This window comes from Dryobates pubescens, chromosome 1 (genome assembly GCF_014839835.1).
Source record: "Dryobates pubescens isolate bDryPub1 chromosome 1, bDryPub1.pri, whole genome shotgun sequence".
Taxonomy (NCBI): domain Eukaryota; kingdom Metazoa; phylum Chordata; class Aves; order Piciformes; family Picidae; genus Dryobates; species Dryobates pubescens.
Window position 1 is genome coordinate 7,867,041 of NC_071612.1, and position 18,731 is coordinate 7,885,771.

The 18,731-nt window shown below is 44.0% G+C and overlaps 1 protein-coding gene across 1 annotated transcript in view; it reads right to left on the reverse strand.

Moving 5' to 3' along the window:
• Positions 1–15,859: 15,859 nt before the first annotated feature.
• Positions 15,860–18,731, reverse strand: part of MAGI1 (membrane associated guanylate kinase, WW and PDZ domain containing 1) — a 369,638-nt gene continuing 366,766 nt past the window's right edge. Inside the window, exon 24 of the mRNA XM_054161149.1 lies at positions 15,860–17,698. Within this exon, the coding sequence (XP_054017124.1) occupies positions 17,001–17,698 (698 nt within the window). The 3' untranslated portion in view covers positions 15,860–17,000. The remainder of the gene's footprint in view (positions 17,699–18,731) is intronic.

The following is an 18,731-nucleotide window of genomic DNA, read 5'->3' on the forward strand; positions in this document are numbered from 1 at the left end:
TTTCGTTCTGAACAAACACACAAATAACCTCCAGTTTGAGAAGGAGGAATGCACAAACACTTAGAAGCTAATTCCCAAACCCAGCAAGACTAAGGCACAGTTAAAAGACTCAAAACACCTGAGCAAGCAAAACAGTCTCTTATCCCTCACTAAAGCAAACACAAAGATGAATTGTATTCACTTTTCAGCCTGGCAAGCCAGCCATAATATATTGCCTGCCACAGCGATGATGATTGTTCCTGTGCTCTCCACCTCAGCCTGGTTTGCACTCAGCAGATTCATAACTCTTTCAAGTTCTCCAAGATAAACACGGGGGTACTTGATAGAGAATTTTCATTGTAACATTCCTGGGACCGTCCACAAGGCTGCCCCCCATCCCCAACACAATGGTGGATTTGGGGCCCCCACCCCAGGGACACCATCTGAATGTCAGGTCCAAAAGGGTCAAAGGCTCCTTGTGGTTTTGGAAGCCTCCTTTCTTCAGTGAGGATGAGTCCCTATCATTTACAATTGCCGATAGCATCATTCATGTTCCTATTCCCAGGGCCACCAGTACATGTGACAGGGATGACCAAAGGTCTCACTTCATGCCGGCCTCTTTGGAGTTTCTGGCAGACCATACATCTTCTCCTTCTCTATATGCAGTGCCTGAAGAGCTCCTTCTCAGCTTGGTGCCTGCTTCCCATGGTCAAACCCCAGCATCAGTAATCCTCTTCAAAGGCTGAACTGCCAGAGATGACATGCTTCACAGGGGAAAAAAAAAGAAAACCACCCTCACCCGAAGGAGTCAGGTGGTTTAGAAAAGCCATCTCTCCCTTCACACCTAAAGCCACAGGGGACTTACTGACTGACAACCAGCCATTGTGAGAAGAGACTGCTGAGGTGGGAAGGGCAACTCACTGTTAAGAGCTGTTGCTTTCCGATACAGCTAAGGGCTGCCAAGGGCCAGAAGCACACAGGGGAGTAGAATGTATTTAGGTAAGGGCAGGTAATCTGATGGATTCAAATCCTGATTGATTAGATGCGCTTGTGTGATGGTGGCAAAGCACCTGACAGTCTCTGGCTGTGTTTTGCATGCAGGAAATCGTTGGGAGAGGACTGGGGACTGCATACGTGTGTGCATGCATACAAAATAAGCGGCAGGTGTCTAGTTTCTAAGACAGCACCCAGTGCATTCTGAAGTGAGAATCTGCTCAGGACTGTCAAATTTATTGCTGCCAAATACATCTGCCCGTGTAGAACACACAGCAGATGAGCAGCTCTCCTGCCTTTGTGCCAGCTGCCTTGTTAGCCCTGAGCTGACCCACGCATTGCAGCTGGCCAGGATCGCACTGAGCTTTGCATGCTCAGCTTGTGGATGGCCATTGCTTGGCTCTTAGCTAGAAAGTCTCTAAGTGCTCCTGCTCAGCTCGGCACCAGCTGCTCTGCAAGGGCCAGAATGGGAGAGCTGCAGCAAATTTACCATCATCTCTCTGAGTCAGTGCCATTGTCAGTGCCTGAGTGAATGGACGTGCTGCAGGGAATTCTCCCTGACAAGGCATGTGTTACTGGGAGGGACTCCATGGAGTCAAACTTCCTGCTGTAGCCAGGGGCTTTGCATGAGACCTGGCTCAGCACAGCTGGGTTGATCAGATACTGAGCCTGAGAGCCCATTTCAACAATATCCAGCAGATCAGGGACAGGTAGATATTCTTGGTGAAATATTCTGCTGTTCACAAAGAATAATAGCTTCTGCAGCCTGTGAAACATGGTAGCTGTGTCTTGCATCCTTTACACAACAGTACTGGCTGATATACTGCCCTCATTTCACTGCTTAACCTGGCCAAACCCTGGACAGGCTCATGTTTACTGCCTTTTCTTCCTCCTCTCCACATCCTACTATTGTCAGGATATTTTAGAATTCCACCATTTTGTCCTGGGTAATAGGAATAAAAACAAACCAGGGTCTTCATAACACTTAATTTTATGATTAGAACTTAAGAGAAATCTGGGGAAGGAAATTCTCTAGACAATGAATACAGAAACCTCATTTAAGTGCCGCTCATCCCACCCCACCAACCACCTGACTGATACAGAACCATAGAATTGGTTTGGTTGAAAAAGACTGCTCAGATCATCAGGCCCAACCATCAACTCACCACCACCATGACCACTAAACCATACCCTGAAGTGCCATGTCTACATTTTTTTAACACCTCTGGGGACAGTGACTCCACCACCTCCCTGGACATCCTGTTCCAATGCCTGACATCTCTGAGGTGAGGCACCACAATTATCCTTCCTTCTGAAAACATCATCTTCCTTCCATTTATTAATCACTAGGAAAATGGCAAAATAAAATAGGTAAAATAAATACTAGTACTCCACCAAAAAGAGAGCAGATTGGGTATTTCTGAGAGGCATGCTGGGGACTTCCCCCTCCCCCCTCCCCCTTCCCATGGACTTAGTTTGTGTTGCTGAAAAATAAAAAAGAAACAAATCTCTCACCTTGTCAATATTGGCCCCGAGTTGTTAAAGGTCCGTTTGTCAGGGCTAATATGTTGCTGTAGTGTCAACAAGTTAGGATTCACACTTCATAAAGATGGGTTCATTTCGGCAACCCAAGGAACTTCAGCTCCTGGACTTTGGGCTGTGCTTTAAACTCTGTCATAGGGTGGAGGCAGTAACACACCACACCACATGGAGACACAGGTCAGGTTTCCATGAGGGGATGTTGGTGGTGAGATGATGAGTCAGGTGATGTGACCAGAAATAAAGGTGGAGCAAATGACACTGTTTCCAGCAGCCAGACAGGTCCCAGAATTTCCTCTGGGACACTCTGGTGCAGGGATTCCACTGTATTTAGGCTGCCTCTACTGCTGGTGGCAATAGCCCTCAGACAGAGCACTCGCACTGTGATGCTGAACCTCACTAACCCTTCCCACTGTGATGCTGAATCTCACTGACCCTTCCCACTATGATGCTGAACCTCACTGCCCCCCAGCCTGACTGCGGGGAGCCAGACCTTGACAAGGAATTGCTGGCTTTTTAGTATGAAGTGTTTCATCTCCTCTAATGCTAACATGCTGGCATTGATCACCAGCTCATGATTCTGTCCTTTTCTAGCAACACCCTTGCTCAAGCCAAAAAGCCAACAAATTGTGGCAAGCAGCTGTGGGCTGATGTGCACATTATTTCATGTGGAGAACAATACCAGCCTGGAGAAGAGAAGGCTCCTGTGAGACCTTATTGAAGCCTTTTAGTACTTAAAGGGGCCTATATGGAAGATGGGAGCAGACTTTGTAGCAGGGCCTGTTGCAACAAGACCAGAGCAATGGTTTTAAACTAAAAGAGGAGAGATTTAGACAGGATAGAAGAAAGAAGCTCTTTACAAAGAGGGTGGTAAGACACTGGCCCAGGTTGCTCAGAGAGGTGGTAAATGCCTCATCTCTGGAAACATTCCAGCCCAGGTTGCACAGGGCTCTGAGCAACTTGCTCCAGTCATAGATGTCCCTGCCCACTGCAGGGGGGTGGAAGTAGATGAAGTTTAAAGGTCCCTTCTGACCTAAAACATTCTATGACTCTACAATCTGCTCTGTTTTTTCTTCAGTAAGGACAGATGAAGTATCTGAGAGGCAGACCCAGCATAAGTATCCCTGCCCACACATCTTGTCCTCCCATCCCTCTCCATGGCAATAAGAAAGGCTTTGGATGCCTCTCCTGCAGAGGATTGTGAAACCCACCCCTGCCCAAAGGCATAAGCTCTGCTGTGGTCCAGGTTTCCTGCCCTAAGGGTGAGTATTTTTTGTATGACAGACCCTCCTGGTCCTTCCTGGCCATGCCTTCAAGATCAGTTTCCAGCTGGTTCTTGCAGTGTCTCAGCCCATGCTTTCTCCATCCCTCACCAGGCCTTACTCCGCTGCATCCGAAGAGGCACTCTGATTTACGCCATGGTCTGCAAGATCAGGCTCGCTGACTCCACCAGAAACCTCATACCAGCCCTGAAAACTGACAGCAGCCAGAGGCAGCTCCAGGCTAATGTCACAGCCACAGCTGCAGCACATGGCGGGTAGAGTCTGACCTAGTTTTAACCCTGCTAAATATGCAAAGGAAGAAAATGAGGGCATGTGGGCAAAAGCAGTCCAAGGGTTTCTCTGTTTCCTCAGTGTGGGAAGAAGGTTCTATACTACAACATCTGTACTACACCACCTCAGGACTTCTCTGCTGCTTTTTCTTTAATATTTACACTACATTGAAACATTTCCACTGCCAGGTCTTCTTAAGGGTGTAGCAAGAGAGGAAAAGCACATTTAAAGGGTGGGCTGCTTGAGTTTGGTTTTGTGGGGTTTGTTTTGGGTGCTTTTTTCAGCACAAGCTTCTTGAAAGGTGGAATTTGCCAAAGGTTTATCAGTCTCCTTTTTTTTTTTTTTTCCTTGACAAAATACAAGAAAATTTGAAAACCTTTTTTTTCTGTCTTTTGGGTGGAAAACTCTCTTCAGCTGTTTACCTTTCCAGTTTGCTTGGTTTTTATCCCAGTCTTTTTTGTTCATAACATAGTCACTGAGAGCTAAATACTACCCTGACTATCATTCTGACAGGCCTTTTTCTTTTTGGTTGTTTTAAGAAAATAGTTTTGTGCCCTTGCCTTTATCTTTGTTCCAACATCTGCCTTTCCCTTAGCATTTCTAGTTCACTTCCACCTTAGAAAATACTCAAACTTCAAGCTTCCCCTCTTGATTATTAACTCCAGCCCATTTGTGTGCTGTGGAAACACTATTTCATTTGTGGTGTATACCTGAGTTTTGGCACCTGTGGCAGTTTAGGCTGGGTACCTTCTGTTGCTGCCACACAAGTTACACCTCCAGTGTCCTGAGTGTCCAGCCCAGTAGGTAGACAAAGGAAACAGTGTATTTTATACCCATAATATCCTGTGCCCTGTGAATAGACTAGACTAGAACAAACCAGCTTGGAAAAGACCTTTGAGATCATCAAGTCCAACCTATCATCCAAGGCTATCTAATCAACTAAACCATGGCACCAAGCACCCCATCCAGTCTCTTCCTAAACACCTCCAGTGATGGTGACTCCACCACCTCCCTGGGCAGCACATTCCAATGGCCAATCACTCTTTCCATGAAGAGCTTCTTTCTAACATCCAGCCTAAACCTCCCCTGGTGCAGCTTGAGACTGTGTCCTCTTGTTCTGGTTTTGGTTGCCTGGGAGAAGAGACCAGCCCCCACCTGGCTACAACGTCCCTTCAGGTAGTTGTAGACAGCAATAAGGTCTCCCCTGAGCCTCCGCTTCTCCAGACTAAGCAACCCCAGCTCCCTCAGCCTCTCCTCATAGGGCTTGTGCTCTAAACCCCTCACCAGCTTTGTTGCCCTTCTCTGGACACATTCCAGCAACTCAATCTCTTTCCTAAACTGAGGGGCCCGGAACTGGACACAGGACTCAAGGTGTGGCCTAACCAGTGCTGAGTACAAGGGCAGAATGACCTCCCTGCACCTGCTGGCCATCCTGATGCAGGCCAGGATGCCATTGGCCCTCTTGGCCACCTGGGCACACTGCAGACTCATGTTCAGCCTGCTGTCAACCAGTACCCCCAGGACCCTCTCTGCCTGGCCGCTCTCCAGCCACTCTGACCCCAGCCTGTAGCGCTGCATGGGGTTGTTGTGACCCATGTGTAGAACCCGGCACTTGGATGTGTTAAATGTCACGCCGTATCTATCTGCAAAGCCATGCACTTCCTCCTTCTTCCCTCTCCACTCCTGGAAGAGATGCTCCCCATCAGGTAACAGTGGGGGAGTATCTCAAGCCCTCTTAGGCCTGGCTAGGCCTAATACCAGGAGGAGAAGGGGGAGGGGCAGCCTCAGACCTGGCCAGTCTTGAGACCAGCCTAGCAGTGGTGGGGGGGAAGAGTGAGGCCTGAGGGTTTTGGGTATACCCTAAGGTGTGGAAAGGGGAAGTGCTGGGAGCCTTTGGGGTGTGCTGTAGGAGACTCTGTATGCTTTGGGTTTCTTTTGTCACTATGCTTGTAGCTTTCTGTAAAACACTACTGCTTTTCCATTTAAACTTCCCATCACTTCTGCAATCCATTTGTGAGTGTTATTCTTTAGAATACATAGAATACATAGAATAAACCAGGTTGGAAGAGACCTTCAAGATCACCGCGTCCAACCCATCAACCAATCAAACACCACCCAAACAACTAACCCACGGCACCAAGCACCCCATCAAGTCTCCTCCTGAAAACCTCCAGTGATGGCGACTCCACCACCTCCCCAGGCAGCCCATTCCAATGTGCAATCACTCTTTCTGTATAGAACTTTTTCCTTTTGCCCCTTTTAGGGGCAAGAAAGGATCTGCCTGGCCTCAATTAGGACAGCACCTAAATTTCCATACAAAACTGTGCTCCCTGACAGTGCAGAGGGCTTTATCAAGGAGCTGTGTGGCACAGAGCTCTGGTTTGCATCCTTCAGGTAGTACTGAGCCAGCCAGGCCAGCCAGGGTCTGGTGATGCCTGAGATGTAAATGTGTCCCGAGTTCATAGCTCAACCTGAGGCTCAGCTGTGAAATACCATCACGGAAAGGCTGGGAATATTGTCCAGCATAGAGTCCTTAAGAACCAGTGATAATATATAGAATCCCTCTAAATATTTGTTACTAGAAATCATGAGAGTGAAGAAATGGTCTTCCCATCCAACACACCCAGATGAATGGCTATTCCCAGTGTACAGCCATCTTCCATCCTGGAGGATATAAGCACTGCAGAGCATACCAAGGGGAGAAACATGGGGAAGACATCAGAAAGAAGAACTTCCTGGACAGGGAGAAGACAGTACCAGGACACAAAGACACAACCAGGTTTTGAGTATGCTCGTACTTGACGAGGGGCATTGCCACTTGATAGAACATGTGGAACAAATCTCAGACATGGAGATTCTTGTGGAGTGGATAAGAAAAAAGCCAAGGAGGGGAAACCATGAAAAACATTAATCAGTAGACCACAAGTAGTGTTGTTTCTGGCATAGGTTGAGACAAAACTGGTCCTTATGACTCCTATGAACATTCCTGACCTTGCTCAGGAAAGCTCTTAATTAAATGATTACGTCCTTTTGACTCATATAGAACTCAGGCATGTGCTTGTATGCTCTCCACAGCAAGGCTTTTTTCTGAATGAGGATCTCTATGATTAGAGGCAACTAATTATTTGAAAAGCATTTTCATCTGGGCTCCAAGCAATCAAATTAAATACAATTAATGTGGGTTTGGCAGGACTCCATGCACACAAAGTTGCTCTGCTTTTTGAAAAACTGGAAAATCAGTCTTTGCTAGCAGCCTGATGTATGTAATCTGGTGGTGCAGCTTTCCACTGTTGTCTCCACTTTTCTGTTTTGCTGCAGAGCTGTTGCTGCAGTTCTGTTGTGATAGATGAAGCCCCTAATCTCATGACATCCTGCCTTTAGTACAAGACCTTGCAGGAACCAGAGACTGAGAAAGTATGAATTGTGCCATGGTTTGCAGTAAAAGTTGATCAAGACAAAGGGCATGCTGAAAATAAAGGAATCAACTGTATGCTACTTCATCAAGAGATAGGGCAAGACAATGAGATAAATCACGAGGCAGCTACAGAAGACTTCAGGTGGGAAGGCAAACTGACTAACACAAAGCAGAAAACGCATAAACATCAAAAATACTGAAAATCAAACCTCATTTGGGACAAAAGTGCAAACAAGCATACATCCACCTTGCAACAAAGCCCACAACAGTCTACTTGTCTCTTTATTCAGTACTTTAAATTCACCAGCCTTTTCTCCCTGAAAAGCTACCCTTATGGATCATTTTTCACCACAAAGCAGGGAGTAAAGAGCAACTAAACCTGAAGGCAGTGTGTGCCTATTTTTTTGGCTCACTGAATTACAGTGCATCTGTTATATAGAAGAAATTTTGATGCAAAAATCATGAGGCTTCATTGCTGTGCAACAAATGTCAGTCACAGAAAGGACAAATAATCTGGAAATGTCATGAAGCTGTGTTAGAAGAATCTATCTTTATTAAATCATAATTGGGGTAAGCAGAGTCAGGCTGATGAATGAAATCTTTGGTAAGCAGAGGGATATGATTTTTTTTCAATATACTGAAGCAATGCTATAGCAGGAGCAATGATTGCAAATAATATTTAGAATAGAATAAAAAAACCCAACAGGTTGGAAGAGACCTTCAAGATCATCACATCCAACCCATCAACCAATCCAACCCACCTAAACAACTAACCCATGGCACCAAGCACCCCATCAAGTCTCCTTCTGAACACCTCCAATGACGGCGACTCCACCACCTCCCCAGGCAGCCCATTCCAATGGGCCATCACTCTCTCTGTATAGAACTTCTTCCTAACATCCAACCTAAACCTCCCCTGGCGCAGCCTGAGACTGTGTCCTCTTGTTCTGGTACTGGCTGCCTGGGAGAAGAGACCATCATCTGTCTGTCTACAACCTCCCTTCAGGTAGCTGTAGAGAGTGATAAGGTCACCCCTGAGTCTCCTTTTCTCCAGGCTAAGCAATCCCAGCTCCCTCAGCCTCTCCTCATAGGGCTTGTGTTCCAAACCCCTCACCAACTTTGTTACAAACCAAGATACCTCCAAGATTGGTAGAATTTCAGGGCAAAATATTTGATGTAATGACGTAAGGGCAGTATTCATCATCACCCTGCTCTCAGCAAAAGGAAGCAGTTCTCTTTACTTTGGAGGTCTTCAGGAAGAAGAATTCCCTTCTGGACCTGGGATGCTCCAGAGATGCAAACAGACACTTAGAAATAATGAATACCCATGGACCCACAAATTCAGGCCACTGAGTTCTGGAATAAAAACAGCCCAGATGCCTCTGAGCCCCAGATGTTCGTTTCATGGGCAGCTGGAAGGCATGAGCCAACCATATCTGCACCCTACAGATACAGGGTCTCTCATGGATGTTTGTTCCAGGCTCTCAACACAGGCTACAGATAATCAAAATCATGTGTTGTCATGTTAAGCACTTCAGAGCTGTTCATAATTTGCATATTTTTGCATTGTTATTGCACAATTAAGCTGAAGACTTCCAGACCAAGCAGTCCCAAAAGCACAAGGAAGTTCAGCAGTGGTCAACTTTCAATCCTGTTAATTGTTCAGAGGAGAAAAAAAAAAAAAAAAGAAAGAAATAGTTTGGGCCAATCTGTGCCATGCATGTTAGGAGTTAGCAGTTTCTTTTCACAGTATAACTAAGGTTGGAAGAGACCCCAAGGATCATCAAGTCCAACCTGTCCCAACAGACCTCACGACTAGACCATGTCTCCCCTTGAACACCTCCAGGGACAGCGACTCCACCACCTCCCTGGGCAGCCCATTCCAATGACGAATGACTCGCTCAGTGATGAACTTTTTCCTCACCTCGAGTCTAAACCCCCCCTGGCACAGCTTGAGACTGTGTCCCCTTGTTCTGGTGCTGGTTGCCTGGGAGAAGAGACCAACCCCTTCCTGTCTACAACCGCCTTTCAGGTAGTTGTAGAGGGCAATGAGGTCACCCCTGAGCCTTCTCTTCTCCAGGCTAAACAGTCTCAGCTCCCTCAGCCTCTCCTCATAGGGCTTGTGCTCAAGGACTCTCCCCAGCCTTGTTGCCCTTCTCTGGACACGTTCAAGTGTCTCGATGTCCTTCTTAAACTGAGGGGCCCAGAACTGGACACAGTACTCAAGGTGTGGCCTAACCAATGCAGAGTACAGGGGCACAATGACCTCCCTGCTCCTGCTGGCCACACTATTCCTAATGCAGGCCAGGATGCCATTGGCCCTTTTGGCCACCTGGGCACACTGCTGGCTCATGTTTAGGCGGGTGTCAATCAGCACCCCCAGGTCCCTCTCTGTTTGGCAGCTCTCCAGCTGCCAAAGCTACTAAGAATTAAAACCTTTTCAGGCTAGCAAATGTATATTAAGTGGCATCAAGTATCGCTTGTATAAGATGATATTTTTCCCTTTCCCAGGACCATGGAAGAACAGGTTTAGAGTTTTTCTGAGATTTCTTTTTTGACATCTCCAGCATTTTGTCTAGAAACACCTGTCTCATCAAGTTATCTTTTCAACCAGAGAAGGGACTGGAGGAGGAAAACAGATGTCTGATGTATCCTCAACCAGAATATAGGAAAGCACAACAGGAAAACATATGCCATGTATTTTTGTTTATGGTATTTTCCTGTCTGTTACTGTTACTAATATCATGAAGATAATGTGCACAGGGATCTTTAAACGTCATCTACTCATTCAATAAATCATTTCATAGAATAATGAATTCAGTTCTGTGAATCAGTCACACAAACTTTATGACTGCTTTATGTCACATCTGGAAACTCACTGGTCCACTGTCAGAGAGCGATGCTTGGCATTATCTAAGGATTCTCTCTCCTCAGCTCTCTGTGCCTGCGGTCAGGACCTCTTTTACCACTGAGGACTAGAAGCAGGACATGCTGACCATGTCTGGTGCTTTACTGTACAGCAGAGAAATTGCCTCATGCTCTTAGAAGGGAGCCCTTTGTTACACAACTGCAGTTCAAAGGTTACAAAGACAAAGGCTTTGCCAGCAGACTCAACACTTCAAAGCAGTGGCAACAATTGTTGGATCAAACAGAGAGGAAAGAAGTTGTCTGTGGGTCCCCAAAGCAAACTGGAGTCTCAGAAGAAAAACAAGATCCAGAAGAATCTTGCAGAGAAACAATGAGAAAAAGATTTTCTCATTTATGTGGAACAAAAGCCTGAGTCCTCAAGAAACTGTCCAAGTTGTTTCCACATCCAATCAATATTTTTTCTAGCACATACGGAATGAGCCTCAGCCAACTTCCTCCCCCAGACATTCCTTTTTCTGACTATCCTTAGAAAGTATCAAGACAGCTAATTCAATGAATCTCATTCATACTTGCAGAAATCACCAGGCTTGGAGGGACAGCCTCACCATCCAATTTTCCTAAGTCAGCAAATTGCCTCAGATAAGCTCAGCCACAGACAGATCCATACATATGCTCTTAGCTCACAGCAGATGTGAGGTAATGCTACACAAGCTTGGTCCTCTAATGACAGACAGAAAAATCTGAAGATTGAAATTTTTGACGAGTGCAAAGGAAAGGAGGAAATTTAAGACTAGTCATTGATGACACAGGGGTGGAGATGAAGCCTGGTCTACAAAAGCCACATAAGCGGGGTGAAATTCCCATTCCACACAATCCTGACCCTTGCCGTCAGCATCAGTCACATCAGCTTAGGAACAGACCAAATAACCTTGACTGAGGCACGATGCCAGTAATTTGAATTGCTTGAATATGACCAAAGTAAGTGCTCAGCTTAAGTACTGCTCTGCAGACCATTTTCTGCTGCTTCTCTCCCTCCTGCTGTAGCACATCTCAAAAGCTCTCTTTTAAGAAACTATTTGCTGCAACCATAAAGCTAATGAGACTTCTTGAAGAGATGAAACTGCCTCCATTTCATCCTCAATATCTTGACTACTCTTTGAGGATTTTAAATTCACATGTTGGCAAACTTTTGCTGAGGGTAGCTGCCCTCCTTGGCCTCCTCCCTGTCTGCCCAGTCAGCAATATGGAATGTGGGTGTTCATCTCTGCTGCTTCAATGAAGGACACATCATTTTAGTGCATAGTATCACTCTGAAATAGTCTGTTGCAGAGATGTTTGATTTTGAAGTGAAAGGGATGGGGCATGCGTTACTTTCTGCTGACTTACCAGAGATCATCTGTTGGTGCCTCTAGGCCTGGATAAGTCCAAACTGATGAAATATGGGGGTAAATATTGCATGAGCCTGGACTCATGTATAAACTTCACTTGATTTTAATGGCATTTATACCCTAGTTGATAGGATGTGCTCAGGCCCCTGGCCACTTATCAGCCTTTAATTTAGAATCAGACACAGTTTTGCAGACAGCTTCCTATATTTTGATAGAATTTTTTGGTTTGTTTTAGAAAAAATCCTGCACTTAGCAGAATTCCACCTGGGAAGCAGTGTATGTGGCTGTCTTTCTCTCCTAGGCCATGGAAATAGCAAGAAACAGAATGATTTTAAATATTTTAGGAACTCCCCAATCCACAGCAAATGACTACATTCAAAAACTTTGATGGCCATGTATTATTCAAAAAGCAAGGATAAATTTCAGATCACAGTAACCTGCATGTTAATTGCCAAGCATTTAAGGCTTGAAAACCTCTTACAGGAATTTGGAAGAGAAGAGGAAAGCCTAAAATGTGAAGCCAAATTTATCCCACTGTGTTGTACAGGTACAACACTTTGTTGTTATGAGATCATGCCAGGAAAGGCAGTAAGGACAAACAAAATACAAATGTCTTAAATTCTGAATAGCAGGCTCTGTCTTGAAGTTCACTTTTGTGGAGCAGATTGTCATATCATGGTCAGTTCCAACTACTGAACCTCTACACGTGTTAAGCAGCAGCCCTTGTGGCAGCACATATTTCATACTCCTCTCTGACTTGAAACCCCACAATTTCCCATTTATATGACACTTTACTGCCTCTTCATTATATGCCCAGGAAGCAGTGCTGATGGATTAGTATCACATCCAAAACAGAAACTGGCATCACCTCAAGACTCACATGATTTACAGCAACTCCTGAGTAAATTGGGGTACTTTTTTTCCAGTTCCTACTCTTCCTTTTAAACAAAATAAATCTTCAGAAAATACAATCCTGAAGCCCTAACAGGCACACATTTACAGATTGCAGCAATGGGTCATAAATGACATCTTTTCCTGGTACTATTTATGAAAGCCAAATAAACTGAACATATTATGAGCCATTTATAATGTTCTTCAGCACAACAGTCAGCCAAGAGACAGAGCTGAAAGCCTGTTGCAACAAAAGGTATCAAAGTGAGGAGGAGAACAGCATCTATAATTACTACTCCAGCTATACAACAAGCCTAGTACAGCAGATGGGTTTAAAAACAAGATTACTATCAGAGACAACACTGGCTTGAATGCAAAGGAATGAATAGTCAAGAGGGAGAGAATAGAGTGAAAGTGTGTAAAGGCAGCATATGTAGCTCTGCTAACCTAGAAGTTACTGGCAACTCTTACCATAAAGGTCAAACTCCACAGAATTCTCCATGTTGGTTGAACAGCCCCCCTGGAGCCAAAAACTTTCACGATGCAGCATTAATCAGTGTTTACAGAAATAACAGGAATGAGCATACTGGTGGCACAGGATCCTGACCAGGCAACACTGATGAAAAAAAAAGATGTAAAACTCAAAATGAAACCCAAATCAAAACCTGAGAATACCAATTTGCAGAGCTTTCCCACTCGCCACTTCTTAAAGTTCTCAGTTCTTCATCAGAAACAAACTCCCAATTCATCTTTTTGGCAACTTCATAGCCGTGAACACTGTTGACAAAGCATGAGCCAAGTTACAACTTTAAAGAGGGCTTCTCTTCATTTTTAGAAGTTTTGAAAAATATCTTATGGACAGAAGTAAGGCTGGAATTAATTAAAGTGAGAAAGACTGCACCATGGAACGCGGAGCTGTAATGCTCATCCTGTAGATGAGCTGGGCTCCAGCTCTCAGTGGGCTTGGAAGCAGTAGAAAGGATGCCACCACTAACTAACAAAGCTCTTTGCCTAACTTCTTTTCTTCCCTTTTTTTCTTTTGAGTTAACTTACAGGATTTTTTAAATTAAATGTTTCTGTAAAATGGAATGTTGGTATTAACTATGCAATATCTTCTTTGGCTTGAGACTCGACACTTCAAAGACACACTTCAAGCTTAAGCCTCACCTAATCAACTCAGATCATTTAAACTATGCTATAGCATGAAGAAGGAGAGGAGAAACAGTAGTGACAGAGCAGATACAAATTCAGAACCAATGCACACCATTACAGTATAATTCCAGAGTAAAAACGCATTGACCATCATCAGATTTTCAAACCTAAAGTACCCAAACACTTCCTCAGTGACCCATCTGTACCCCTGAAAACACAGCTTGTACCACACAAATCCCTTGGCAGATGCTGTGACTGGAAATGCAAACTACTCACCAGTGACTCTCTGGAGCTGCCTGGATTAGCAGCAGGTGAGCTGAAAACACAGGAGTGGGGCCTGACAAGCTACACAATGTTTAAACATTATTAAAAAACCCCTCTACCTAAACAGTTTTGCAAACTTAACAGGTTTTACACATTTTAAGAACTAAGAAATAGGAGACACATAGTCTTGGTGATATATACATATGTGTGTGCATATATATATAACCATACATTTATATATGTATATATCATCAACAATCTCAACAGCAGTAATGGAGCAGTTGCTGCCTTGTCTTGATTTTACCCCTTTTACACATTTTAAACTAAGAAATAGGAGACATACAGTCTTGGTGAGATATATATATATACACACATATAAACAGATATATATACACACACACATATATAGCATCAACAATCTCAACAGCAGCAACGGAGCAGTTGCTGTCTTGATTTTACACCTTTGGCCATGCTGAAGTGTTATGCTGGACCCCAGATAAAAGCCCCAGATGCAGTAACAAACTCTGCTTCACTTAATAAACCTTTAGCTTTTGATTATTTTGTGGGCTGAAAATTTTCTATTGGAAAACTAGAAAACTTTGCTTCAAGGCTTGCCAAATGATTAACATATATTTACCGGATGATTAACACATATTTAATGGCTGGCCCTTGGAGACTGTAGCCTAGAGTTTACTAATTTAGATGAGGATAAGTAAGTACCATTAAGGGGTGGTTCCTCCTTTATCTTACCACTACACTCATATGTATGCTTTGTATGGAAAACTTTATTTGATAATAAAAATAGCATTCACAGACTTTCTCCTTCTTTGTTGCTACATCATATACATAGTGTCTGTTCCAAGGAAAGAAGCTCATACCGGGTTAAGTCCACATCTACTCATACTAGTGTTATGTATAAACCCAATTAAGTCAAATAAAGCTATGAACAATGTAGTATTTATATATGCATAGTGTTTTATAAAAAAAGATTGGCCCACATACTGCCTTTCATCAACACAGAAAAGAGCATTATGTCTATAGCACATTGCAAGAAATGATGATTGAAGAACATAGACTGCATACAAGTGCTTAATAATACATAAGCAGGCCCACCATGAAGAAAGAAAGAATATTCAAACCAACATAAGCTTTAGAATTACTTATACAGTTTCCCATTTTGAAACAGCTTTACATACCTGATTCAGTTTATATTAAAATATATCCCCTGAATCAATTTGTTCCATTGTTTTTCCTCAGAAATATAAACACTTAATCACATTCCTCACAGCTAAATTTTGTCATAAATCCTCTTTTATACAAGAAAAAGGCAACAGTTTTGTTTTTTTTTTTTTTCCAACAGGCTCTATTAATTACAATTTCAACTGTACACACAATGATTGGCCATCTTCTTTCTTGGTTTTGTTTTTTACAGTACCATGGCAACAACAGTGATAGACTTGCAATGTTCTTGTGTTCATATGGAAAATGTGAAACAGTATACAGGTACACACCAATGCACTGTAAAAAGCAGCAGTTTACTTTAGTGGTCCAACAGTAACGGCAAACATTTTGGCTCAGCTAGGCAGTAATCCATTAAAATCTTATACCAATACTACAGCAGACTTACCACACAACTTGCAAATTTAAAAATACAACTTAGAAACGTGTAGGTTTCCCTTTTGCTGCTGTTCTTAAGACTCAAATTTACAGCATACAACCAGTATGGATAGGCTTCTACAACCAGGTTGTCCCACTGATTGCCTCTTTTTGCCTGTGTTTATCTTTTTTTAATCCTTTTTTTCCCTTCCCCGCCCCCCCCCAGCAAGTGAACTCCTTTTGTCTCAGTAAAGGTGAACCAGTAAAAAACCAAACTTAAATACAGAGTGAGAGGAAGAGAGAGCTTTTAGAAGTTGGCAAAATAAGAAAAGCCCACTGGTTTTGCCTGAGCAGAAGGAATACACCCGCTCCAAGAGGGAGGACTTTGCTCCCACCTCATTGTGCCTTGTCCCAGGATCCCAATCCCGATCCCTTTCCCGTGCTTCAAAGCAGACAAACAATACCATGCATGCTTGGGTTGCTGTCCATATACATCTAGAAGATGAGTAGGGCTGCGGCGCCTGCCTTTAATGAAATATTAAATGTTGCTGAGGCTAATGAGAGATCAACAGTCTACGTTAGTGTGTGACACAGGCATGGTGGTTACCAGTCCTTCTGCCTTTGTGCATCCTGTAGAGGGGCCTGAAAGTATAAACTGTTCATGGAACAAAATAGAAATTCCTTATTTGTAAATCATCTTGTGCTGTGTGGGTTTGTATTTAGTTATTTATTTATTTTAATTATTATTTATTATTCTTATAAATATCCTTCATTGAAATAGTAGTCTCTTCAAACAGTTCTTGCAATTTTAGGAACATTTGTCTCTTTTTAATTCCTTCAGCAGGAGTGTTCCATTCCTACTGAGATGAACAATTTTCTTCCTTCCCCACCCCCTTAAAAAATTTTCTACATATAGTGTAGCAGTGAGTCACTAGAGAACAGTCTGGATCAAATTTTCAAACTTGGTCATAAAATCCTTTGCCTATATTATATTACTGGCTACCCCCATTTACTGGATTGGGGAAGGGGGGGGGAAAGTAGCCCAATAAAGGAATTATTCTTAAGAAATCTACAAAGAATGTAGAAACAAAATTTCATAATCCTTTAGGACCAACATTTGGCAAGTAATAATAATAATAATTAAAAAAAAAAAGGAATACACTGAAAAATACTTTCTTTAATATTATACATCAGGCACAACACTTTTTTTTTTGTTATAAGATTTCATCTGCATAAAAGGTTTGTAGGATCAGCAGGTGCCGGATGTCTCCTCGCCTGCAAAAGCTGGGTGGTTTCAGCTCCCACACTCTCTCCTCTGCTCCCGTGGTGTGGGGAAGGTGACGGTGAGCCTGGAGGAGCCCCTCAGATGCTGAGGTCGGTGCTGCACTCCTTGTACGGCCGTCTGCGCTGCTCGGGCAGGTGCCGGCGGCTCGGCTCCTGCCTCCAGCCGGGGTCTTCCCTCCCCCGGTGGCCTCGCTCCTCCCTGAGCCGTCTATCGGGCGACCTCTCCCTCCGCCGGTCAGACGACTTGGCCCGTCGGTCTAGGGAATTCTCTCTTCTCCGGTCGGGAGACCTCCTTTGCTCCGTGAGTCTCTCCAGAGACCGCCGGCGCCGACTGGGCGACCGCTCTCTGCGCCTCTCGGGAGAGAGGTCTCTCCTCCTCTCGTGTCGCTCCCTCCTCTCCAAAGTGTTGTCAGCGCTCCTCGTCCCTTCCCTCCGCTTTTCAGGAGACTTCCTCTTCTGCCCGTTCACCACCGCCCTCTCCAGCTGCCTCTCGTGCCTCTTCTCCGGCGACCTCTCTGTCCTCCTGCCTGGCACGTGGTCGTTGGTTTTAGAAGTCCCATTCCAAGTGTGGTGTTCATTGGGATGTCTGCTAAACTCTCTGCTGCCTTTTAGGTCTCTAACGTAAGTCCTCTTGTCCCCATGTTGTGATGATTTGTGAAGGTCTGGTGGATAACTGGACTCCGATGATGGGTGCTGCCGTCGGTCGGATGGCGCGGCTCTCATTTCCGATACATTTTGTGAACCTGTGGCGGGACTGTTCCTGTCACTGCTGGGGTCTGAAAGAAAATAACAGCAAAGCGTTTGGTACCGATGCCTTCCGTGGTGCCGTGACACCACTTAGCACTCTTCAGACTTCATTAGTGACAAAAACAAACAACTGTTAAAGCAGTCAGTGAAGGCTAACGGAAGCTTTTGTTAATTTAACTGTGAACAAGGAGAGTTACAGGTTAGTACTGGTGCTGCTGTTCGTTAGCTGTGTTTTGGTCCAAGCCGTTTATCATCTTTATGCTCTTCTGGTCATGGGGCATTTTACATTTCCCCCCAAGCCCAATTCATAACATTTCAGTTATGCGACTTTCTTTCCAGTGGGGCAAAAAGAAAACAACTGCAGTTTGGGTTGTTGGCTGGGCTTTTTGTTTGTTTGTTTGGGTTTTTTTAACAGTTTCCAATAAAGAGGGCCTTTAGGAAATGATTTCTTTTTTTTTTTCTTTTAAGCCTTTTGAAAGAACTGCCTTCCAGGTGTGGGAGGCCTTGTTTCAAATAGCAGAAAGTGCACAGAAAATAGAATTTATTATTAAGTTTCCACCTTGTAAAATAACATTTTGAAGGTGTGGGAATTAGACTGCAATAATGCAATTTCCATTTCATTTAAGACATTGCTTAATCTCGCTTAGTTCTACCATGCTGTGGAAAAGTCCTAGGGTAGATTTTGGTTTTGCCACAATGATTCAAACAACGATGACAGAAGTTATGAGTTTTTCATATCAAAGCGATGGAAGGATACTGTAATATGTAGGATGGCTTTGATTAAAATCTAATCTCCAGTTCATTAATTTTAATGCAGTGTTTCAGGTAAAATACAACCTCCGTGAGACAAACTGCAAAGCAGAAGAAAACAACAACCCCCAAACTAAAATCCTGCCCTGTGCTGCGGCTAAGCTAAAATTACCGATGCCACTGGTAACTGATGTTTACGAATGATTCATTACAGGCACAGCAAACATTGAAGGTGCTGCACTGACTTAATGTGAGCATTGCTTTTACTTGCTTATTGTTTTCTTTTTGCAAGTAACTTCTGCACAGCGGCTC